Here is a 26,157-nt window from a genome sequence, read left to right as displayed (position 1 = left end):
TTTCCTGTCCCAGGATTCTGTCCAGGATCCCACGCGACATTTAGTCATCAACTCTCCTTAGCGTGGCTCAAACAGTTCCCCGACTTGCCTTGTTTTTGATGACCCTGACAGTTCTGAGGCTTGCTGGTCAGCTCATTTGTAGAAAATCTCTCAACAGGGATTTGTCTGATGTTTTTCTCGTGTGATTAAACTGGGGTCATGGGATTTGGGGAGGAGGACCACGGAGGGAGAGAGTGCCATTCTTATTACCTCATATCAATGGTCCCACTAAATGTTTTTAAAAGCCCCGCCTAGGCCAGACATCTCTTGAGTATAGATTTTGTGTTCAGAGAGAAGTTATATGCCATCACCAATTTTATTTTATTTTTATTTTTTTTAGATTTTATTTATTTGACAGACAGAGATCACAAGTAGGCAGAGAGGCAGGCAGAGAGAGAGGAGGGGAAGCAGGCTCCTCGCCGAGCAGAGAGCCCGATGCGGGGCTCGATCCCAAGACCCTGGGATCGTGACCTGAGCCAAAGGCAGAGGCTTTAACCCACTGAGCCACCCAGGCGCCCCGCCATCACCAATTTTAAAGGTATGACGGCTCTCTGTTCCTCCTAATCACGTGCCTCTAAGCAATGAGTACTTCTCTGCTTCGGTCTCCTCGTGTATAAAATGAGGCTAACAACAGAACAGCTGCTCGGAGGACGAAACGTAAAGTGCTTACAATTGGGTCTGACACACAGGAAATGTTCAACAAATGCAAACTATTCTTAATGATGACTAGTACTCTACTGGAGAAAGAAGTTTTCTTCTAAAATCATCATTCTCTTGCTACCCTTCTGATGCCTCTCCTTTGAAACACAGAGACACTGAAACTACAGGAACGATATTTTAGACTAAAAGAAAATGCGAAAATTAAAGGGGTGATTAGAATGGCAGGTCAGCTGAGGACACTGACCTTGCAGGGATCTATCATGATGTTTGAGATGGAACAGGAATCTTTGCCAATCTTAATCTCAGATTTGTCTACACTGTGCTTCCTCGGCAGTGTCGCCTGAATACCACTGCCGCCACCACCACCACCACGGTGAGCCATTGACTGAGTGTTCCCCATGGGCCACGGGCTTTCAGTGCCACTAACTGCAGACAAAACGTCACGCACCGCAGAGAAAAAGCCGCTGCCACTTAGAACTGTAGGCTGTCCTCCTACAGGACATGGCCCCGATTCTGAGAGATGATAAAATGCAAAAAATGTGTGTCTTCGAGTCTATGAAATTCGCTAGTATCTAGCGCATGTTGTTGATGCTCAGAGCAGTGCCTGGTGTGTGGTGAGCGCTGCGTGAGTACTAGGCAGGGTTACTTTTCGTATTCCTTCATTCACCTGATTGTCGATGTCGTCAACACCCGAGCAGGCTCCGTGTACGCGGGCAGCTCTCTGGACCCTAATTCCTAGTTTCTAGCATGAACAGATTATGGACCACACAGTCACCTCCATCTTTCGGGGATCTGTACTTACCTTAACCACCCCACTGAGGAAAGAACGAGGTCACTGGGGCATAGTAACTTGGGGACACATGCTGAACTGTACAGGACTGGAGGGCTGGATGTTTCCCACCACACAAGCAACCTCTTGCAAGGAGCGCATCCACGCTCGCCATTACTACTGTCACATTTCTGATGTGCTTGTGAAGAGGATAGTGGCCAGCCATCATCTTTTTCCCGTAACAACAAATGTGCTGGTACCTTCTTAGCCAGCTTCCTTTGTGATCTACAGTCTCAACTAAGATGTTCACAACAACAGACTTACCACCTGTCTCACTAACCGGTAGAGACCGACACTGGTTTTCAGGACTCTGGTACTTCTGGTCATATGTGTATATGCATATATAGTCATTAGTTTATTTCTTAATAAACACCCACTAAGGCACTCTGAGTCCCTCCTTCAGGAAGACCAACAGAGAAAGTGCAGTGATAGCATTAATCAGTGCTATCAGAAACGTGGCCACGGAAAGCCTGGACTTAACTGCGTTCAGGGGTGAGAGGACAACATTCTTAAGTTAATTAGTTGGTTTGAATGAGCTACTTTCCTGGATGTCAGAGAAAGGCAATGTTATGTCTACAATCTTCAGACACATTTTATTTTAAATTGAGTGTTAGAGGCTGTTACAGAATTTTGGAATAGCAAAGTACCTTCACAAACTGGTCCAATTTCTTCATTTTTGACATAAGAAAAGTGAGAACCAAAAAAAAGAGAGAGAGAGAGAGAGAGAGTTTCCTAACACTTCTATCAAATGTTTACTGAGCAGGCCCTGTATGATACATGCCAGGAACCGTGCCAAATATGGGCACTAGGGATACTTGGACAGGTGAGAAATGGGTCCTGCTCTGAAGAGTTTTCCACTCCTCAGGAAAAACACAGGCACATCAAGCTGACTCTGGAGAGTGTAGTAAGTGTGCCAGTGGCACTGTCGCAAACACTTTACCACATACAAAGCTCCTACCTTAGAGAAGCCAACAAAGTTAATTTTATAAATAAATCAGCATTTTATTTCTTTATTTATTTAAGAGTGAGAGGGAGTACAAGCAGGGGGAGCAGCAGGCAGAGGGAGAAGCAAGTTCCCCACGAGCAGGGAGCCCAATTGCAGGGCTCGATCCCAGGAACCTGGGATCATGGCCTGAGCAGAAGTCAGACACTTAACCAACTGAGCCACCCAGGCGCCCCATAAATTTGCATTTTAAAAGTTTCTCAATGACGTTTTTTGGCAAAGAATGCTCTCTTAGATTCCTTTAAGTTCTTGAGACTTTCAAGTGTACGTGAAAAGCAAGCTTTATATAGGCTCAGGTATACAGGCCCAGGTTCAGTTTTTGCTCAACCCCTGGAAAACTTTCCTCATCGGTGGAAATCCTTCTTATCCTTCAGGCTCAGCTATCTCATGAAGGCCTCTGGGCTTCTCTCCTCTCCTGGGTCCCTGCAATGATCACTGCCCACATCTCCGACTTTGTCACCACCTTGCTCTTGGTTTCACCCCCTTTTCAACTAGGCTGTATGAATCTCGAAAATAGAGGATATACTACGTGTTTCTTTTGTGTCCCTCATACCAAGGCAAACTCATAACACAGAAATAAAAAAGATATAATTAAGGAATACTTTTGGGGCTACCTCGGTGGCTCGGTGGGTTGAGTGTCTGTTGGTTTTGGCTCAGGTCATGACCCTGGGGTGGTGGGACGGAGCCCTGCATCTGGCTCCGCACTCAGTGCGGAGTCTGCTTGGGATCTCTCCCTCTCCCCGCTCACTCTCTCTCTCTCTCTCTCTCTCTAAAATAAATAAATAAATAAATAAATAAATAAATAAATAAATAAATAAATAAAAATCTTTACCCCCCCAAAGAATACTTTTGATTATGCATATAGGATATGAGACTACTCAAGAACTTATTTATGCCGTATATCTCTCAGAACTTCTCTCCCCTTCACCAGCCAGCCCCCTGCAAACCAAATGGCGGACAGATTTTGATTCAGTAAATAGTAAATAAGATATAAAAAATATATAACACAACCTCGTATGCCAATCTATAGTATTTTTATTTCTATTAAAAAAATCAGTGTGTGCTGTCTGGCATCTGTGTCGTGAGAAGGATGGCGATGAGCCCCGCTGAGTATTACACAGGCGCGGGACACCGGTGACCAACACTGAAAGATCTAAAATCTGGGGCAGAGCTCCATGATATGAGCCAATGTCAACTCTGATGGCAGCAACAATATTCTACTCTAGAGAGAAATACTTCAGGAACAGGTACTGAGGCTGTCACAGTGTCATGCCCCGGTGCAGGAGGCACGGGGACAGTGGTAAGACAGCAGTAAGGTGTACGGGGTATCTGAGTGTCAGTACACCGGGGACGGAGTCATAGACTGCCATCAAAGAGGGAGTGAACACGATCACAGCAGAGTGAAAGACTGACAAATAACCACCTCTAGCTGTCCGCCTGTTTCGGGGGAAGACACTACTGTGCACAAAGTGCAAAGGCCTCAGTCCCCGCCATACCTGAAGTCGGCTGTGGCTGCAAAGGATTCCATTTCTGTAATAGAGAAGACACAGAGGAAACCCTCCCCGCTCCGAAAGTAGTTGTCTCTAATTGCAGCATAGTCCTCCTGCCCAGCTGTGTCCAAGATATCGATCTGCACTTCCTCCCCATCCAGCACTACCTTCTTCCGATAGCTGTCTGCTTTGGTAGGCTCATAGTCCTCCACAAACTAGAAAAGATGAGATACAGATTCATGTGAAGTTGCCAAAACAGTAGAGAGAGGTCCCATGCACTCTTCCTTCCATGTTCCTCAATGGTTAACACTACATTAATTCACATTTTCATTTTAGATAATTCGGTGGCTTCTACTTTTTCAAAAAGCAAGGGTTGAGGGAGTACGTCTAGACTCTTTACAGCTTGACAGCTAGGCCTTTTTCTTCCTGAAAACACCATACCTGCAAAAACGATTATATATCTGTTCAAGCAAATACCCAAAAACTCCTTTCAGTGTGACTCTAGATAAAAATTTTCATGCCAGAATTGTGGAAATAACTTGAAAGTGAGTCAATATTGAGGTGAGCACTGAAAGCTGCTACGAGATCTCTTCTCTAAAATGAACCAGGTCAATAAGGTGGCTTATACTACTCGGTATAATGGCAAAGCACGGACTTTTGAGATCGTTCTCTAAATGTTTGCTTTATAAAATAATAAAATTAAACAACTTTACGTTCCCACATCTATCTTCAACTCTGTAATCTCACCTTGGTATTTTTGATAAGTGTATCACTGTTAGCATGTGTCTATGTACACATACATACTTTTGCAGGTTTTTTTTTTATTAGCTCCTATAAATATTTTCATTATCTGTTATTTTCTTGTTTATTTGCTCAATGTCTATATCCCCCTATGAGAACACAACCCTGAGAGCAGGGACCTTGACTATTCTACTCATCACTGTAGCTTCCAGAGCTTAGAACAGTGCCTGGTACACAGAAGATACTCAATACATAATTATTTAAAAAATGAACACAGTGTATTTGTAACTATAAAGGCTACAGAACATTCCATATTTTCATGCTTATTTTTATAAGTATTCAGTATTTATGAAGATTTAACAAATAGAAATATTCAGATATTGTATCAGATACTACTGTGAATATTAATATTGTTGAATACTAAGTGAAAGCTTAACCATTTATCAAATGTCTGGTATGTGACTAGTCCTACCTTTGACCTCCTCCTTACTGTTAAGGGGCTGGATTTAGCTATTAGTTTGAAAGACTAGCTATTAAAATGAATAGTATAGAAAACAGATTGAACAGATAAATCAGCAAGTTCAAATTCTTTGTTATGGTCCCCGATAAGCAAGATAACGGCTGGGTTTAAGCTGTTTGCGGGTGTGACAGATGCTGATAAGCAGCATCTGGGGGGTAAGGCAACTGGGGGGAAGGACCTGCAGGGTCTGCTGTTAGAGGGGACCAGGCTTCAGGCTCTGTTTCTCAATGGCGATCACTCCTCTGGGGCAGGTTGAGAAAACTCTCCGAGGTTCTGTTTTCTCATCTGTAAAATGGGGATACTACCACACCGTGCAGGATTGTTATGAGGATTAAGTAAGAAAGAGAAACATATAACCTCGCTGCTCTGGAAGGAAGAGTTGAGGATAAATGCTTCAACTGGATTTTCAACTCTTAAATCATTTAAGCTTGATAAGAATCTTCTAGGGAAAGAATATAATGCTGTATGTGGGCTGAGACCTTAACTCTGGGGCAGTCAAGTCTGATATACATACAGGCACACAAATCTGTAGCCTTCTCAGAATTATGTTTTAGGGATACAGCCTTTACCTAATGGTGAGTGTAGCGCCATGCCAAATACTACAACTAATTTTTCCACTATTATTAGAATTGTTTTATTAGTATTACTATTATTATCACAGGACACCTTATTACGTCAACTTTAAGTCTCAATTAGGTACTATATCTATCAGTTCCATTAATTCAAGATGGGAACCTCCATTAAACGCTTAAAATGAAAAAGCCAAAGTTAGATTGCTTTAAAGGAGGTACTGCTTCCAGGTTTGATTTGTTTTTAAAGTATAACGTTTTTAAGGCTCTTGAGTTATTGACTTGCTAAATCAGGATGTGTATAAATGTTGCCTCTGAACTGAAAAATGGGAAAAAAAAAGTTTAGTGGCTTTCAAGGATTCAGGAATATATTTAAAATAGCACCAAAACGAAGCCATAGAAATCCTCTCGAAACCCAAAGTTTGCTATCCATTATAAAATGGGCACTCACCTCATCGTACATGAACTGTAGGGTCAGAGCAGACTTGCCCACACCACCACTGCCCACCATGATGACTTTGTGTAGGGCCAAAGAATTCTGACCCTTGGGCTTGTTTGCAGCCATCTTGTGTCACGGAGTTTGCAGCAAAGGAGTAAGAAGAATCTAGAAACGATGAAAAAATAAGCAACGTTCAGTACATTCTTCTTCAGAATCGCAAGTGTAGGGAAGAGATACGGTGTTCTTGGGCTTCAAGATACTAGTTTTCATTTTCATGAAATCACTGTGGTGATTTGAAACAGATGGCAAATGAAGTATGCTCCTTTAGAGGAAGAAGCACTTATCAGGGAACACCAGGACAATACGACAAGTATATGAGTCAAGGGCATTTCTCCTAGAACAGCTCGTTTTCAGTAATGAGCTGTGACCCACAATGAAAATTTCCCAGTGCAACCACATGCTGACGATAATGGAGTACTGCAGGTATTAGAGCATAATCACAGACTATGAAAACACGCCAAACGATCACTCTGTTCTCATGTTAACCTTTACTGACAATAATGAGAGAGATGTTTCTTCTAATTCTAGTAAGAAACAACTGACGCCCCTCCCACCCCACATGCAAAAAAAAAAGGTTGCCGACTGAAAGGCTTACTCCGTGTCAGTTTATAAATGAAGGAATCTCATCCCAGTACCTTGGTAGCAGAGTTACAGATAGACTCCGATACTGTGTATCACACCTCCCAAGGGATGCCATGGAGTAGACGTAATTTACATAGCGGGATCCAGTGTGCCCCCGCTTTCTCCAGAACGTGCATTTGTGTACTACCTGTCCGTCTGTGCTCAGGGTGGGAGGACCAGGTTCCTCCGGAAGCTGGCTGCTGCTCTATGCTAATGGCACCCAGTACCCAGCCTTAGGGAAAGAGGCCATGAGGTCACAACCAACAGCCCGTGTGCAGCCCAAGCCAGAAGCCTTTTTGTTTTTCGATGTTCCAGGGGACTGCTGCTACCCTTCCTTCTCAGCATCCTTTGACTGCTTTTGGTTACCGTTCGGCTTTTCCCCAGTTGCAGCTTGCCGGGCCGCACCGCCTCCTGCCTGCCTTCTGGTTCCGTGCCAGCGTCCCCCACCTCCGCTGCACCAGATACCCACTGGCCTCCCTCGGTTCTTCAGGTATCCTGGCCCTCGCCATGCAGCATCCTGCGTCTGGATTCCAGTTGGCTAAGACCTCTCAGTTTGGGGTCTCAGCCTTACCTGAAACTCTCAGCTCTCCCCTGCCCTGTGTTCTCCTACAGCATCTGCTGATACTTTCCCTCATAACCATTATTCCAGGTTGAAACTGCCAGAATGTGTTAGCTGCTTCTTCGGGGGTCTTCTTCCCTAATACACCAGAAACAAATCGAGTGCCGGGAGCCACGTCTACCTGCCTTACTCTACACCCGACATGAGTAATACAATTTGGCAAAATCAGCCATTTGGTACAAACATGTTTAATGAACAAATAAATGTTCTCAGACTGACACCTGTGGGGAGTGATTTAGACAGTACTGGTATAAAGTGGTCATTGCTACTAGAGATCCGACCACAAGTCTGGGCAAGGCCAGTCTGCTGGGGGTCTGGGCCTCATCCACTGGCTTACAGGCACCCAAGAGTTGGGCAATTCTCAGCTGCACCCAGAAATCACACCCATATGACTATTTGCCCAAACAGAAAAGTCTTTTTTTTTTTTTTTAAGATTTGTTTATTTATTGTCCAGAGACGGAGAAAGAAAGAGCGTGCAAGTGAGTGGGGAGGAGGGGCAGAAGGAGAGGCTCCATGCTGAGTGCAGAACCCTACAAGGGGCTCAGTCTCAGACCCACGAAGTCATGACCTGAGCCAAAACCAAGAGTCCCACACTTGAGCCACCCAGGAGCCCCCTCAAACAGAAAAATCTTAAGGAGAAAAACAAAACAAAACAAAACACAACCTCCCATAATCTTACTATCCATTTAACAACATGAACATGTTGTACTTTGAGACTGCTTTCAAACTGTATGGAGCATAACTTGAGCTGACACTATATATGCAATTTCTGATCCTGTTCTTAGTGTGTATCATAAACATTTCAGCAGAAGCAACTTGCACTGCAAAGTGTCCTGTAAAGAATCCATACTTGGAGGCTAGCAATTTGATCAACTCAACAAACAAGCATTGAGTCCCCCCCTTTTTCTGGGTACGGAGGACATGATCATTAGAGTGTGAATGACTATCATTCCTCAGAAACAGTGAAAAATAACAGCATATTGCAGATAAGGAACTAAAAGCCTGAAGTCCTCCCAGCCTACGCAGTTTATGGAACACAATGCTGCTGGTGTTCCTGGGTGAATCAGGAAATGACTTCTCACCATTATGATCCTTACTTGCTGGTAGATGCAATCACTTCACGACTATGTAACCACTGTCTTATTTTTAAAACAGTTAAGTATACTCTACGAGCTGTGTGTGTGTGTTTTGAAAGCAAAACATTTAGCAGCTATATCAACTGGGTTAGAACACTTTTCCTTCCAGAGCAATTTAAAATACTGTTTAAATATTTGTAAATATGTAATTTAAATAGCTACATTGTATTTATTTCAAATATACACATATGTAAAATTTAAATATTATAAAATATTGTGACGTAGATGTAAAAAAAGCAGATTCCCAAAGACATTCTTCCAAAGTGCAATCGGTCCCTAATAACTAGGAGCTGCACGTCCCATACGTTCAAGAGGTTATGCAGGGTGAGAAGCTTCCACCGAGGAGACACTCCGCTCTCCCCAGTTCAAAAACTTGGCATTCCACAATTTAGCTCCCAATCCCTAGCCTAGATGTTGTTTTGATGGTAAAAAGCTGAAGCCCTTGCCTACCTAGAACTTATAACAAACACATATGCAAATAAGAAAATTCCATAGTGCTGAGTGCAATACAGAAGATGAGGGGCACAGGGCTAGTTTAACCAGGACAGTCAAGGATGACTCCTTTGAGGAGGTGGCATTTGAGCTGAGACCTGAATTTTAAGAGAGAACCAACCAGGCAGCTCTGAAGGAAGAGCATTCCAGACAAATGACAAATGCAAAGACCTAAAATGGGAGAGTTTGGCATGTTTTAGGGACCAAGTGAAGTCCAGAAGGGATGGAGCCTTGGGGGTAAGAGTGGGGAGAGTAACAGGAAGTGAGACCGAGAGGTAAAAGAGGCCAATGACAAAAAGCCTTGAAGGCCATGGAAAAATGTTGGAGTTTACTTTTAATTGTAATGGGAAGCCCTGGAGAGTTTTTAAGCAAGACAGTGACATAACTTCACTTCTATCTTTAAAAAGATCAGCCTGGCGGGTGTGTGCAGAGTGGCTGGTAGAGGTGCAAGGGCGGAGAGCACAGGCGGCTGCCTCATCGTCCATGCAGGAGAGGTCAGAGGCTTGGCCTACGGCAGCTGCGGCCCAACTGGTACTACTACTTGTCCCCCTAACTAGTACTTGCATAACTATCAATACTATCTATACTGGGGACAACAATGACAAATCTTCACTGAGCACTCACTAGTGCCAGGCACTGCTCGGAGCACCGCAGACGTAGCAGTTCAGTTGGGTACCACAGGTTATGAATGAACAGTCCTGTGAGATGTGCAGCATCTTAATTTCATTTGAAAGCTGAAGAATCTGGATCACAGAACTTGACTCGCTCAAGGCCGAGTCAGGACTCAAACTGAGGCAACCTGGCTCTCCCAACTACTATGCTATGTGGCATACTTCTGGACAAACAGCTGACATGGGGGAAAAGCGGAGCGGGGGAGGGTAAGAGTATCTTCTAAAAATACTGAATGGGTGGTGGTACCACTAGCTAACAGAAAAAGACAGGAAGGAATAGGTCTGGGAAAGCAATCCTAAGCTTTGCTTGTATATTAGATATCCAGTTGGGAACTGAAAAGGACATTGGATGTTCTGGTCTGGAATTCAGGAGTGAGGGCAGAGATGGGCACAAAAATTTGAAAGTTAGTTTATAGACGCATTTAAAATTTTTATTTATTTATTTATTTGAGAGAGATGGAGAAAGCACATGCATGCATGAGTTGGGAGGGCAGAGAGAGAAGGAGAATCTCAAGCAGACTCCCCACTGAGTGCGGAGCCTGATGTGGGGCTCGATCTCACAACCCTGAGATCGTGATCTGAGCTGAAACCAAGAGTCAGATGCTTAACCAACTGAGCCACCCAGGAGCCTCAGTTTACAGATGTATTTAAAGTCACAAAACTGAATGAACTCACTTGGAGATTGAGCCCCATATCTGGTTCTGTGCTGGGCATGGAGCCTGCCTAAGATTTTCTCCCTCTCCCTCCAACCCTCACCACCAGCCCCCTATATTCTCTCTTTTAAAACAAATGAAGACATGGGACACCTGGGTGGCTCAGTGGGTTAAGCCTCTGCCTTCGGCTCAGGTCATGATCTCAGGGTCCTGGGATCGAGCCCCACATTGGGCTCTGTGCTCAGGGGGGAGCCTGCTTCCCCTTCTCTCTCTTGCCTGCCTCTCTGCCTACTTGTGATCTCTCTGTCAAATAAATAAATAAAATCTTAAAAAAAAAATGAAAACAGCACTTATTGTGATGAGCACCGAGTAATCTACAGAATTGTTGAACCATTATATTACACACCTGAAACTAATATAACACTGTATGTTAATTGTACTTCAAAAATTAAAAAAAACAGAAATTAATGACATAGAAGAGAGGGTACTTCCAGGAGCAAAGTGCCTTTAAGAGAGTGGCCAGAGGAGTGGAGATGGGTCATGCAGGAGGGCCATCTCTTTCTTTGTAACAGGAGGTGAGTTAAAGCGAAGAAAAGGGGTCCAGGTGAAGGTTGCAGAGAGATTTGATCATTTCTCTATTTAACTACATCTATATTTCCTCCATGAAATATGATCACACAGCAATTCAGTGAGGGAGTTGTAATTCAAAGGCAAAGCCTGTCTAGATAGATCAATGGAACAGAATATACAGCCATAAATCTGACTACATGCTATGGTTTAGTGCGTAATTTCAAACAGAGGTGTGGAGGGAAGCATGGAGGATAATTTAATAAGTGGTGCTGGGACAACTGGTGACCCATCTGGAAAAAAATAAAGTTAGATCTCTTCTCACACCAATATAAACTACCTGGATCAAAGATTTGGATGATAAATTAAAATCACAGCAGCACCGAGGGCGCCTGGGTAGCTCTGTTGGTTAAGCGTCTGACTCCTGATTTCAGCTCAAGTCACAATCTCAGGGTTGTGCCATGGGCTCCGCGCTCAAAGGGGTGTCTGCTTGAGATTCGCTCGCCCTCTGCCCCTCCCCCCACTCATGTGCACACACTCACTCTCTCAGATAAATAAATAAATCTTAAAAAAAATCACAAAAGCATCAGGAGGGAAAAAAACTCCGGAAGAATTGTTTGATAATCTCAGAATAGGAAAGGCATGAAGTATTACATAACACTCATCATCAAATAACTGACAAATTTTACTACTCAAAACAATTTTTTTTTCTTTTTTAAGATTTATTTATTTATTTGACACACACAGAGAGAGAGAGATCACAAGTAGGCAGAGAGGCAGGCAGAGGAGAAGGAGGAAGCAGGCTCCCTAGTGAGCAGAGAGCCCGATGTGGGGCTCGATCCCAGGACCCCGAGATCATGACCTGAGCTGAAGGCAGAGGCTTAACCACTGAGCCATTCAGGCACCCCTCAAAACAATTTCTACCTGACAAAATCTTCTACGAGTAAAGAGATAAAGATAAAACTGGGGAAAATATTTGCAATTCATTTCAAAGAGATAATTTCCCTTATATAAAATGCTACTATAAATAACAATCATAGGAGAATGGACAAAAGATATGAACAGTCACAGAAAAGAAAATGTAAATGGCTCTGATATGCTCAACTTTGCTGATAAGAAAAATACAAATAAATTACATTGGGACACCATTGTTTTACCCGTCACGCTGATAACAATATGTTTGCAAAAGTCAGCAAACTATAGCCCCTTGGCCTCCTTTTTGAGCCAACAATGGTTTTATGTTTTTGAAGGATTGTAAACAAAACAAACCAAACAAAACCAAACCAAGAATATACAACAGAGAATGCCTGTGAGCCACAAGTCTAAAATGTTTACTTCTGGCCTTTACAGTTTATTTACCCCTGGTGGAAAGAAACGGGCACATCCATTTACTGCAGCGGGAGTACAAGCTGGAGATACGGAATAACCCCAACCACGAAACACAAGGATGCTCTTCACCCAGTGATAGGGAGGGAGCTCCGACATATTGTTAAACTGAAAGAAACAAGAGGTAGAACAATGTATGAACCGCATACACAGATGAGGAAGAGGCTTATGTAGGAATTCACTTGTCTACTGTATCTGGAACAATATAAAATACTGGTAACAGAGGCTGTGTGAGGACAGAAATGAAATCACTAGCGGACAGGAGTGCGACAATGGGTTTTTACTGCACACCATTTTTTGCATTTTGATTTTTGTATCGTGCATATACAACTTGTTTTAAACAAAGAATTAAAATTAGTCACAAAATAATAATATATGCTTGTTTATTGCTCGCATTCACTTGGCAAAAGTGCAATTAAGTACCTCGTTGGAACTTTCATCCAAACTGGGAATTGGAGGACTGAACCTACATTTTAATTAAGGTATGACATCTCCATGTGTGTGTATGGGTTTTCCCCCTCAACTCACGAGACAGAGATTCTTGGATTTCAAATGGTTTGGTTTATTTGGTTTCTCAATTATCTTCTACTTTTTACTGTTCAATTTTTAATAAGGAATGTCCTAGAATAATACTATAGAATCTATTGGTTATGGGTAGGCTTCAAGTTTTCAACCTACTGTTTTTCTCTGCTTCATTCAGAAACTAGACACCTATAACATGCTCAAAAAGACTCGTGTAAAATACAAATCCCCTGACTTTCCCTTCCTCTTTGTCTTCCTCTATTCACAAAGGCACTGTTTTTCCGGGCTGGGGCTGTGGAGTTGAACCCCGCGGCCGGAAGCCTGGCTGCAGAGGTTTAGTGGTTGGGTAGCCACACTGCATGGGCTTCCTGCGGCTGCTGTAACAAATCACCACAAACCTACAGGGGCTTCAAACAACACACATTGATTGTCTTACGGTTCTGATTGCCAGAAATCCAAAATGAGTCTTAAGGTTCAATCAAGGTGTCAGCTGGGCAGATTCCTTTTAGAGGCTCCAGGGGAGAATCTTCCCCTTGCTTTTTCCAGCTTTTAGAGACTGACTTTCCTTGGCCCTTAAATCCCTTTGCAAAAAGACTTAAATCCCCTGGCTGCATCACACAATCTCTGTTTCTGTGGTCATACTGCGTTCTCCTCTACTGTAGTCAAACCCCCCTCTACCTCTCTCATAAAAGGACACATGATTACATTTAAGGTCCACCCAGAATTGTCCAGAATAAGCATCCCACCTTAAGATCCTTAATTTAATCACACCTGTAAAGTCACTTTTGTCACAGAAATAACATTCACAGATTCCAGGGATTAGGTCATGGATGTCGTGGGCCATTACTCAGCTTACCACATACAGGAAGGGCAAGGAGATTCAGACTACAAATCTTCAATCCAAATACTAAACTCTCTATTTTAAACTTTAAGAAACTTTCTAACAAACGATCAGTCTAGTTCTCCAATACTGAATAAGGAATACTCTATCAAGTAAGAGATCAAATAGTCCCTGCCACCCAAAACAAAAATCCCAATGGTCTTCATATTTCCAGAGTTCATTATTGTCTTTAGAGTTTCCTAATAAAGGTACTTACTATTGGGCTTTAGTCTAACAAAAATGCTAGCTGTAAAATCTCCTAATGAGAGATTCTTTGTAATAAAGAGGTTAAATGAAGCATTCACCTCCCCTCCAATTTCAATAGTGCATTAAAGGTTTATGATCAGGGGCGCCTGGGTGGCTCAGTGGTTAAGGCCTCTGCCTTCGGCTCGGGTCGTGATCCCAGGGTCCTGGGATCGAGCCTCGCGTCGGGCTCTCTGCTCAGCAGGGAGCCTGCCTCCTCCTCCTCTCTCTCTCTGCCTGCCTCTCTGCCTACTTGTGATCTGTCAATTAAATTAAAAAAAAAAAATTAAAGGTTTATGATCATTCAAGTTCAGTTCCTATAGCCAAATCAGTGACTAATTCTCAAAATGTAAGGTATTTCATACAAACAACTCACCCATGACATTCCCTATCTGCATTAAGAATATCTGCTCAAGGGCGCCTGGGTGGCTTAGTGGGTTAAGCCTCTGCCTTCAGCTCAGGTCATGATCCCAGAATCCTGGGATCGAGCCCCACATCGGGCTCTCTGCTCAGTGGAAAGCCTGTTTCCTTCTCTCTTTCTGCCTGCCTCTCTGCCTACTTGTGATCTCTGTCTGTCAAATAAATAAATAACACCTTTTAGGGGGAAAAAAAAAAAGAATATCTGCTCAATAAAACAAAACAACACAAAACCAACCCAGGAATTTAGTATAAAATCAACAATTTTAGAAGAGTTAAGAGTATATTTGACCATGGAAATGAGACACACTATTGTTTTTTGAAAGGGCTTTAAAACTATTTAGATTTACTACCAGCCACAAATAATATCACTGGTATAATTTTTCCAGCAATTTAAACAGGTATTATCAATACTATTTACTGTTCCAGAAAAAGCTTCCAAATTCTCTTCAGAGAGCCAGCTTAACACCAATGAAATCCTAACAAAGAGAGACTAGAGGAATTGTAGATTACCTGACCTATTATGTGAACACAGTGCAAAAACTCTAAATAAAAAAAAATGTTACCATATAGAATCCAGCACATTAAAAGAATAAGTCAACGTGACCAAATAAACCAATGTGACCAACCAGATATTGCAAGAACAGCTTTATATTTTAGGACGTCACTATAATTCCTCATATTAACAGTTGAAAAAAATCGTATTAGTACCTTCACAGGATCTAGAATATTTGATAAAATTCAAAATCCACTACTTATAAAAACCCTTAATAAAGCAGAAATTTATTAGTACTCACACAGTAGAGAAACTGGTGACCTTAAAACCAAAACCCTAAAAATCTCATTGTGCTTCATGATAAAATAAAAGCAGTCCCACTAACGTTTTTGTCAGGAGTAAGACAAGAATGCCCACTACCATCACTCCTTTAGCACCGTTCTGGAAATAGCATCTGATGACATCAGAAAGAGAAGTAAGGAGCAAATGATCATTATTAACTGATAATATAATTTCATATTTAGGCCAAAGGAATCAACTGAAAAATTGCTATTACAAGAACATTTCAAAGAGTAAGTGGTTCTACTAACAAATATGTTATATAAAACATAAATTTCTTTTCAAATAACCAGTTAGCATGTATAATGAAAGAAGGGGCCAAAGCAATTAAATGGGAGAAATGACAATCTTTTCAACAAATGGTCCTGGAACAACTATATAAATCTTGGGAGAAAAGAACCTCTGTGCATTTCTCACACTATACCAAAAAATTAATTTGTATGTATGACAGGCTCAAATGTAAAGCGAACATACAAAGTTTTCAGAAAACAGGAAAATACGTCTGACCCTGAAGGAGAAAAAGATTTCTTAGAGAGAACACAAAACATACGAAGTACAAAAGAAAAAACTGAAAAATTGAGCCTATCAAAACTAACATCTTTTGCTCACCAGAAGAGATTGTTAAGAAAACTAAATGGGGGGGTGCCTGGGTGGCTCAGTTGATTAGGCAACTGCCTTCGGCTCAGGTCATGATCCCGGAGTCTTGGGATCGAGTCCCACATCGGGCTCCCAGCTCCATGGGGAGTCTGCTTCTCCCTCTGACCTCCCCTCTCATGCTCTCTGTCTCTTGAATAAATAAATTAAAAAAAACAAAACAAAACGAAAACTAAATGGTAAGCCACAGCCTGCGAAAAAATATTCACAATATATATGTCTGTCAAAGGACTTGCATCCATAATATATAAATAACTCTAACAAAGTAATGGAAAAAATATAAGCAACCCAATAAAAACTGGACATAGTACTTGACCTTCATAAACGCTTCATAAAAGATATTTCTTTGGCCAAAAAGTTCATTAAAAATTGTTCAACGTTGCATTTACTGCATTTGTTACAAGATACTGCCTTGGAGAAAAGCTGCAATGGTAGTGAAGCAAGACGTGGTCATTCTCTGGAGGTTACTGAAAAGCAGACTGTGAGGCTTGTGGTCAGACATGGTAAGAAATGTCAGGAAATCAGAAGAACAGAATTGGATCAATATTTTGGAATAAAATCTGGAAGTAAGAAATCCTCATATTACCATCAAGGAAAACCACAGGAACAATACTTCCATCGGTTCCTTTGTGCCTTTCAGTATCAGCACCTCAACTCTGCAATGGTCATCATTAATCTGACTTCCATCAACACTGAGTGGAAGCTCTTTTTAACAGAATCAAACAAAAATTTCTTTTGTGCATCTGCCTTCTTTTTCTCAGTGTTTATGAGATGCAAACTTTATAATGTAAGCAATAATGCTATTGCTTTCTCTGAATCATTTGATATTTTCAGATATTATGATAAAAATGCTATAATCCTATTAAAAAAACTGGTCATCGTTAGAGGGAAATTCAAATTAAAGTCAGATGCCCACTGGAATAGCTAAAGCTAAAAAGTCAACATTGAATGTAGGCAAGGATGTGGAACTATCAGAACTCTTTTGCTTTGCTGATGGGAGTACAAATATGGTACAGTCATTTTGAAAAATGGCAATTTCTCAAAAAGCTAAATAAAACACATACATACCCCATGACCCATAAGTTCTACTTGTATGCTTTACCCAAGTGATACACGTCCACAAAAAGACTTGTAAAAGAATGTTCGTAGTTTCATCCACAGTAGCCAAAAACTGGAAACAACCAAATGTCTAACAATTAAAAAAAAAAAAAAATATATATATATATAAAATGGAAAAAAAGACTGAATTTACAACAGCACTCACAAAGGGTACATAAGAAAGAATAAGACTGACACAAACTGACTAAGATATACATGAAGACAATTTAATAATATACTTAGTAAGTAACTTTATAAAGATTCAAATAAATGAAAAGAGATCCTGTTTTGGGGGCAAGAAGATTGTACATTGATACAGGCACAAAATCCTATAATAAAAAAAAGACTATTACTTTTAATACATAAGAATTTATTCATGATTTAAAAAAACACCACTGAGTCAAAAGACAAGGGACCTGATTTAGGAGTCATCTGATCTATCTCCTGGAGTTTTCTTTACCCTTAAATTTGTGAAGATAGGGGCACCTGGGTGGCTCAGTGGGTTAAAGCCTCTGCCTTTGGCTCGGGTCATGGTCCTGGAGTCCTGGGATCGAGCCCCATGTCGGGCTCTCTGCTCCACAGGGAGCCTGCTTCCTCCTCTCTCTCTGCCTGCCTCTCTGCCTCCTTGTGATCTCTGTCTGTCAAATAAATAAATAAAAAATCTTTAAAAAAAAAAAATTTGTGAAGATAATTTCCGATGTTGAAAACTGGCTTTAACTTTTTCTTTAAAGGCAGTTTGGTTTACATACAATAAAATCACCCCTACTTTTTCTTTTAAGGATTTTATTTATTTGACAGAGAGAGAGACACAGTGAAAGAGGGAACACAAGCAGGGGAAGTGGGAGAAGGAGAAGCAGGCTTCCCACTGAGCAGGGAGCTGATGTGGGGTTTGATCCCAGGACCCTGGGATCATGACCTGAGCAGAAGGTAGAAGCTTAATGACTAAGCCACCCAGGTGCCCTGAAATCACCCATTTAGTGAATTTTGATAAATGTATAGAGTCACATAACTACCGCTACAGTCAAGAAACATAACATTTCCATTCCCCCCCAAAAGTTCCTCTTACCCCTTTGCGGTCAATCTTCTCCCATGACCCCATCCCCTGGCAGCCACTGATCCAACTTCAGTTCCTATCACCTTTCCAGAATGTTTTATTAATGGACCATATTGTATGTAACCTTTTGTACCTGGTTTCTTTTACCTAGCTATGGCTTTTGAGATACATCCATATTGTTACATGTAGCAGTAGCGCATACATCTTTCTGTAATGTTGGATGGTATTCAGCTGTCTGCAAATAGCACAATTTGTTTATCCATTCACATTTATTTGGATTGTTTCCACTTAAGATGTTAAGGATAAAGAAACTATAAACATTCACATACAAGTCTTATGTGTGTGTTTGTAGATAAATAAATAAGTAAGTAAGTAAGTAAGTAAGTAAATTCCTACCTCTCTTGGGTAAATACCTAGGAATGGGATTGCTAAACTGCACGGTGTGTTTAAATATGTTTCTTCTGCATTTCCACTAAGATACAGAAGATTTCTATTGCTTTCTGTCTGGGTACTGTTAGTCTAATAGAGGAGTACTAGTATTTCACTGTGGTTGTAATTTGCATTTTCCTAATAGCTAATCATGTTAAGCATCTTTTCAAGTGGTTGTCTACCATCTATGTTATTGGTGTTCAAATCTTTTGCCCATTTATAAAAATTGGGTTTTGTTTTTTCAGGGAGTTTTAAGAGTTCTTTATATTTTCTGGAATAAAACCCTTTACCAGAAAATATTTTCTCCCAGTCTGTGGCTTATCTTTTCATTTTCCTTACATGTTTTTTTGAAGAGGAGCAGCTTTTAATTTTGACAAAGTCTAATTCATCATTTTTTTGTTTCATACTTTTGGAATTCCAATTAATCTTTGACAAATATTAAATGACAAAGAAACTACTGTTTTGAATATTTATAAACAAAACCTTATTAATTTGTCATTGTTAAAAAGAGAAGGTGGAAGGAAGTCCAGGTGAAACATGACATTAGTAGTAACTGTCACCCTAAACTCTTAGGAGGTCTTCCTCCACTTTAAAGTATACAATCAAGGTCTACATGAGCAACATTCAAAGTCAGAAAGTTTAATTTTTGAGGCACTGTTTTATTTTTGAAATATAACAACATAATATTTTCTAATTATTCAAGCTGCACTGACTAAGGAGAGTACAAAATCATAATAAAGACTGAACTAAGGAAAGCAATACTGTTTTAAAGGCACAGTGGCTGGAAACCACTTAAAGATGTCCTAACATTTTGCTTTGTCTGAATAATAACATTTATTTATATGACTTGCCAAACATGTCAGATATCAAAGCACAGACTTAAAATCACAAAGGCTTGAATTATTTTATCTCCTTGGGTCTCCGCCTGTTTGTAAAGCCAAGGTTAATGTGAATAAAAACAGCACTGTAAGATGTCTGATAGAGTAAGCACGGATAATATAAACATTCAACTTTTTTTTTTTTTTTACGATTTTATTTATTTATTTGACAGAGATCACAAGTAGGCGGAGAGGCAGGCAGAGAGAGAGGAGGAAGCAGGCTCCCCGCTGAGCAGAGAGCCCGATGTGGGGCTCGATCCCAGGACCCTGGGATCATGACCCGAGCCGAAGGCAGAGGCTTTAACCCACTGAGCCACCCAGGCGCCCCAAACATTCAAGTTTTTAAGCATCTTTTCAGAGATCCAACCTTTCTCTGCAGCAAATATTCAGCCACCAGTCAGGAAAAATTACTAATATCAGTACAAAGGTAAAGCCCTTGCCTCAGTTAAAACTAACAAAAATTCTCTGGAACAAATGAGAAACTGAGAGCTGAGATTTAAAAGACAAAGCACTAGCCAACGAGAGGTAAACCCGGGAGGGAGAGAGTGAGATGAAGCCAGAAGTAAAAAGGGCCAGGAATAGAACCTTATGTACCAGGAATTTAGATTTTTGTCTTCAGAGCAGTGGAGACCCACCAGGAGTTCCGAAGAGAGAGACTATGACTCAGAGGCTGGCAGAACGGCTGGAAGGCTAGAGGGCCACATGGGCTTGAATGTGGACCAGGGAGAAGGTGTGGATGGATTCAAGAGATACTCAACCAGTCTGGGGACAGATTAGATGTGAGGAGTGAATGGGGAAGTTCAAGCCAAATCACCCAACTTTCTGGCTAGAATGGACATAGGTAAGGAAAAGAAGAGGAATGAGTAGCCTTTTGTTGGCAGGGGGCGGCGGGGGGGTGGTTGGGGGTTGGTGGTGAGAAGGATTCATTCAGGGAAATAATGGAAATCAATACCGATCTTTTAACAGATCAAAATAATTTAAAACAAGGTGCACCTGGGTGGCTCAGTGGGTTGGGCCTCTGCTCAGGTCATGATCTCGAGGTCCTGGGATCGAATCCTGCATGCATCGGGCTCTCTGCTCAGCAGGGAGCCTGCTTCCTCCTCTCTCTCTCTCTGCCTGCCTCTCTGCCTACTTGTGATCTCTCTCTGTCAAATAAATAAATAAAATCTTTAAAAAAAAATAAAAAAAATAATTTAAAACAAGAATCTAAGTATAGCCTAAGTGTCTTTTTTCCACCCTAGCCTCAGTCTTTTGTTACCACATTATGACTTGATTTCTTTTTTTTTTTTTTTTTTTTTTTTTATGATTTCATTTGAGAGAGAACAAGAGGGAGAGAGCCCATGAGTAGGGGGGGAAGGGCAGGGAGAGAGAGAGAGAGAAACAGACCTCCTGCGGAGCAAGGAGCTGATGACAGACTCGATCCTAGAACCCTGAGATCATGACCTGAGCTGAAGGCAGACACCTAACCAACTGAGTCACCCAGGAGTCCTTTTATGACTTGATTTCAGTAATGTTGAGAAATAAACAACAGAGTGGAACCCGAAAGGTAAAAGAATAAAAAACTGATAAAACTACTCTTTACAGCTATTTTAACACTTGTCTTTGAACCCCTAAATGTGCTTTTGAAATAAGATTACATAGTTTATGAAAACAGTAAATAATAATTATAAATAATATACATTTTGCTTCTGTACTGCTATGGTAACTTTGGAGGATACATAACAGATAGTAATCATCTGAATTTTGAATGATGCGAATATGTTACTTATTTGAAAATTAAATACATTAAGTGTTATTTACTGAATTTTACTAGCTACAAAACTGGATGAAGAAATAATACTCAGAGCCTGGATGCTTAACAGATCAAATAAAAAAGTATGTAATATCTGCTTTAGGTTCCACTGGGTGTGAGCTATAAATTAAATATATATATTATATATATATATAAAATTACAGTTTCTCTTATTGATCGTTTACGAACTTCATATTGTCTATGAAAGCTCTGCTAAGTTAAAAAATGCAACCAGAAAAAATAACTGAATTGATCATATATGAATGATTCAGCTTAAAAATTATTCAAATAAGACGTATCAAACCTAGATATTAGTGGGGTGCCTGGGAGGTATGGTCAGTTAGGCAACTGACTCTTGGTTTTGGCCTGGGTCGTGATCTTAGGGTTGTGGGATGGAGCCAGCGTTGGGCTCCACGCTCAGCATGGAGTCTGCTTCAGTTTCTCTCTCTCTCTCCCCCCTGCCCCCTCCCTGCGCGCTCTCTAAAATAAGTAAATCAATCATAAAAAAAAAAGCACTACATATTAGAATACAAAAAGCTTAACAGTAAACAGTCATGAACACATGAAATATTTTTAAGGAATCTAATTTCACATGAAGACATCTGTTAAATTCCACTTTAACGCAAATTTCATTAGTAAGTTAGCTCTCTCTGTGTAAAGTGGCTTCTCTGATCTTTTGGCTTATTTCTGGATTTCCTTCCCGTTTCTTTTTCCTACGCCCATCTTTGGAGTCAACATAATTACTGAGAGTCAGATACCATACTAGGCATGGGAGGGGGCAGTAGCGGATGGGCAGAGAGATAAGCGAGTCATAATCAAGTACTGAGACATCATGGGAAGAGGTCAAGTTGCAATACACAAGTTCGCTTTCTGCCTCCCTTCCCACTTAAGTCACACTTGTTTTCCTGTGTTTTGTTGACTCGATGGTTATAATTCTTATGGCTATTTAACAGTCATTCTGTAGATGTACATCAGTTTGCTTTACCAAGTGTTGTAATAGAAGACGCTATAGCCAGTTAGAATTCTTCAGTGTAACAATGAATGACCATTTATTTCTACATTCAAAATGCTTTTCATGAGGTAGAGTCTAAGAAATAGAAATGAATGAATGGATTGTTTAAGGTTTATTAGGCATAATGTCCAACTCCTTTTCAAAAGGGCTGTACAATTGTTCAAACGTTCCTGTTAGCAATTGGTATTCTTTAAAAAAAACCTGCTTAAAAAAATCTGCTCATTATATATTAGGAAAAAGATCTCATTGTTATTTCTATTCGGTCTTTGATTACATGAAGAGGATGAATATCTTTTCCATTTAGTTATTTTGTGAACTGTTAATTCATATCCTGTACTACTCCAGCAATAGTATTGTACTACATTTTATAAAATTTCATGTCACCACTGGCTAGGCTTTATTTCCTCTAGCTTCCCCAGGCCATTTCCACTGGTGGTGGGTGACCTACTTCCCGTTACAGATCTGGAGACTCTAGGTTCACTGGCATTTTAACAGACACACTTCACTTCAGGGCTCTTGGGCAAGGAACAGCATGACAGGTTGGATTCTTCCCCAAAGATCAAACCAAGGAGAGTTTACCTTGGGTCACTAACACTTTCACTGGAACTCCGAGTCCTCCTCAGGCTGAGAGTTTAAAAGGAAACTTTTTCTGAACATTGATTTCCAAAATTACCATGGGAACCAGTGTTGTTGCACCATTTGTATAGGCTGGGTGTATGGGCAGGGATTATCCAGTTAACTCTTGACACATACGTACATAATACCGTGTCCTATCATCTCTTCTGCTGTTCCTCCTGACTCAGCACCAAGCCTCTTCAGCAACCTATGGGAAGAAGAGATTCCCCTTGCAGGCTTTGCTCCTGGGTATGCCGGACTGGGGCTTCCTCCGCCCCGGTTCATCCCTCAGTGCCAATGTGTTTTCTGTCTTCCAAAACCTGGAAAGTCTGCTTTGTTGATGGTCACTCCATCTGTTCCCATTCTCAGTGCTGTTGCAAATTTACAAATTTCTGTCTGTAAATTTTATTTTCCTCTGTCATTTGACTGGGAGCTCTCCTTGACACAGAGGAGTCAGTCTACTGGCTTTCACTTACACAAACCTGAATTAAAATCCTTGGTGATGAGGAGCCTGGCTAGCTCAGTCGGTAGAGCATGAGACTCTTAAAATCCTTGGTGACTTCCTTGAAATCCCAAAATAATTCAAATTCAGGAACTATAAAAATCTCATTAAAGACATCTAATTAAAATTAACCTCAGTTTTATCTTTTAAGATTATTTATTTACTTATTTGAAAGAGAGCAAGTGAGAGAGCATGGGTTGGGGGTGGGGGGCAGGCAGGAGGGAACACACAGACTCCCTCCCTGCTCAGCGGGGACTGTGACACAGGGCTTAATCCCAAGACCTTGGGATCATGGCCTCAGCCAAAGGCAGATGCTTAACTGACTGAGCCACCCAGGTGCCCCAAATTTGCATCAGTTTTAAAGAATACAAGTATCCAGAACCAGTTTTAAAAATAAATAGGTTTCCTGAAATGAGTGACCAAATAATCATAAATAAAAAAGTTAAGATTAGGCAAATTCTGGCACAGAAACGGAGTAGGAGTGAGGCACAAGTGGGAGAAAAGAGAAAGGAGAGCCAGTAGTCTTCACTGCTGCCATAGAGAAGTGTTGAAGTGATTTTTTTTAAAGAGATTTTATTTATCTATTTGACAGACAGAGATCACAAGTAGGCAGAGAGGCAGGCAGAGAGAGAGGAAGGGAAGCAGGCTCCCTGCCAAGCAGAGAGAGAGCGCCTGATGCGGGGCTCGATCCCAGGACCCCAGGATCATGACCTGAGCCGAAGGCAGAGGCTTTAACCCACTGAGCCACCCAGGCACCCCTAAAAAATGTTTTCTTTAGAGCACTGAGACAGGTTAGCTAAAACTAGGAATTTACAAAGGGCCATACTGATCAGTCATGCTCCGCAAATGAAGTACTGAAACTATTTTTATAAACCAGGAATTTAGTTTTAAGATTTTATGTATCTGAGAGTGAGAGAGAGTGAGCACGCACAAACGGGGAGGGGCAGAGGGAGAGGGAGAAGCAGACTCCAGGCCGAGCAGGAAGCCCGACACGGGGCTGGATCCTCCAAGTGCCAGGATCGTGACCTGAGCTGAAGGGAGATGCTTCACCACCCGAGCCACCCAGGCGCCCCATAAACCAGGAATTTAAAGCTAAAGATTAACTCTACGGCAATAAAGAGAACTTTTGTACCAACTGACCTCTACTACAGCTCTTTCCTAGACCACATGCTGAGTTCCTACTTTACGGAAATATGGTTCAAGAGCCAACGGTTTATTTAATTTTATTCGGCGGGGGGATCTATAGATACTTTAGCAGAGAAACCAGACTGTACTGAGTCTACGTGACTGGAGCAGGTGGCGGTCATCTTTCCAAAGGGAAATGTGGAGCCTGAGTGCAGCTGGCGGCACACACAGGTTACAACCGGAGCCAGGATACTCCTCTTTTCTGGTTCTGCTCTGCATCGCCCGCTCACGCGGTGAGATGAGAGACTGACGGCTGTACTGAAGGAAGGAAGAGGTCCGACGGGCAGAGGCGGCATCCCGACAGGAGACAGTCAATCACTGAAGAGGAAGCCGAACTAAGCCCTATACGACTGGGTTGACGGTCAAGCAGTAGGACAGGATAAGAACCTGGGCTCGGTACAGATCTCTGTGCCTAATGAAAAGAACAGCAATGCTAAGGGAGAAGACAGGAACGTTAAAATGCCTGAAAGTATTAAAAAGAAGAGCCTATTGTCTTTATTAAATAAGACAGGAAATGCCATCTTTATTTTCCTCGCGGCAGGGGAAGCACACTTGCTGGTTTTCATGCACCACGATTTCTGGAACGAGGCCTGCGGGTCGGCTCGCTCAATCACGGGAGGACGAGCACGACGCTGCCTGCTAATGCCGGAGCACGGCTTCCCGCAACACCGCCCGTGGGTGCTATGCTCATGCTGGATCTACAGAGCTGCCCCCAACAGCATCATGTGCAGCAGCGGAAGCTTCTGGAACATCGCAATGGCATGATCAACAGGTGTTCTGTTTTGTTTTGGGCCTATTTCTTGCCTGTATGTGTAAACTCTTTTGGAACAGCTGGAGTTAACGGATGAGCAGGAGTTTGGTTCTGAGCCACAAAGCTTCAGGCACCCGCCACAGATGCCTCTGCCCTATTTCACGACATGTCCTTCTCTAAGAAACACATTCAGTGATCTCTTCCCTTCTGTGGCCATCGCTGAGGCTCCTGTGGCCGAGATGAAGTTCAATCCCTTCGTGACTTCCGACCGGAGCAAGAACCGGAAGCGGCACTTCAACGCGCCGTCCCACATTCGCAGGAAGATCATGTCCTCCCCTCTTTCCAAGGAGCTGAGGCAGAAGTACAACATGCGCTCCATGCCCATCCGGAAGGATGACGAAGTGCAGGTTGTGCGAGGACACTACAAAGGTCAGCAGATTGGCAAGGTCGTCCAGGTCTACAGGAAGAAGTACGTCATCTACATTGAACGAGTGCAGCGAGAAAAGGCGAATGGCACAACCGTCCATGTGGGCATTCACCCTAGCAAGGTGGTATCACTAGACTAAAACTGGACAAAGACCGCAAAAAGATCCTTGAACGGAAAGCCAAATCTCGCCAAGTAGGAAAGGAAAAGGGCAAATACAAGGAAGAGACAATTGAGAAGATGCAGGAGTAAAGTAGTTTCTCTGTGACTTGAAATAAAACCTGTTAAAACGAGAAAAAAAAAAAAAAAGAAAGAAACACATTCAGTGGCTGAGTGTTAAGTCCTGTGGTTGAAAGAAATGACGAATGGGC

The 26,157-nt window shown here is 41.7% G+C and overlaps 1 protein-coding gene and 1 pseudogene across 1 annotated transcript in view; one reads left to right on the top strand and one right to left on the bottom strand.

Annotated features, from left to right (window-relative positions):
• Positions 1-26,157, bottom strand: part of LOC111157020 (RAS like proto-oncogene A) — a 75,727-nt gene that overhangs the window by 8,604 nt on the left and 40,966 nt on the right. Inside the window, exons 2-3 of the mRNA XM_022518221.1 lie at positions 6,303-6,455; positions 4,028-4,236 (exon numbers count right to left, since the gene is read on the bottom strand). Coding sequence (XP_022373929.1) covers positions 4,028-4,236; positions 6,303-6,416 — 323 coding nt within the window. The 5' untranslated portion in view covers positions 6,417-6,455. The remainder of the gene's footprint in view (positions 1-4,027; positions 4,237-6,302; positions 6,456-26,157) is intronic.
• On the top strand, positions 25,567-26,038 carry LOC111157021 (annotated as a pseudogene).

Source organism: Enhydra lutris, unplaced genomic scaffold (genome assembly GCF_002288905.1).
Source record: "Enhydra lutris kenyoni isolate GAN:26980312 unplaced genomic scaffold, ASM228890v2 scaffoldscaffold51, whole genome shotgun sequence".
Taxonomy (NCBI): Eukaryota; Metazoa; Chordata; class Mammalia; order Carnivora; family Mustelidae; genus Enhydra; species Enhydra lutris.
The sequence above is the reverse complement of the archived record's forward strand: the minus strand, read 5'-3'. Positions and strand labels throughout refer to the sequence as shown.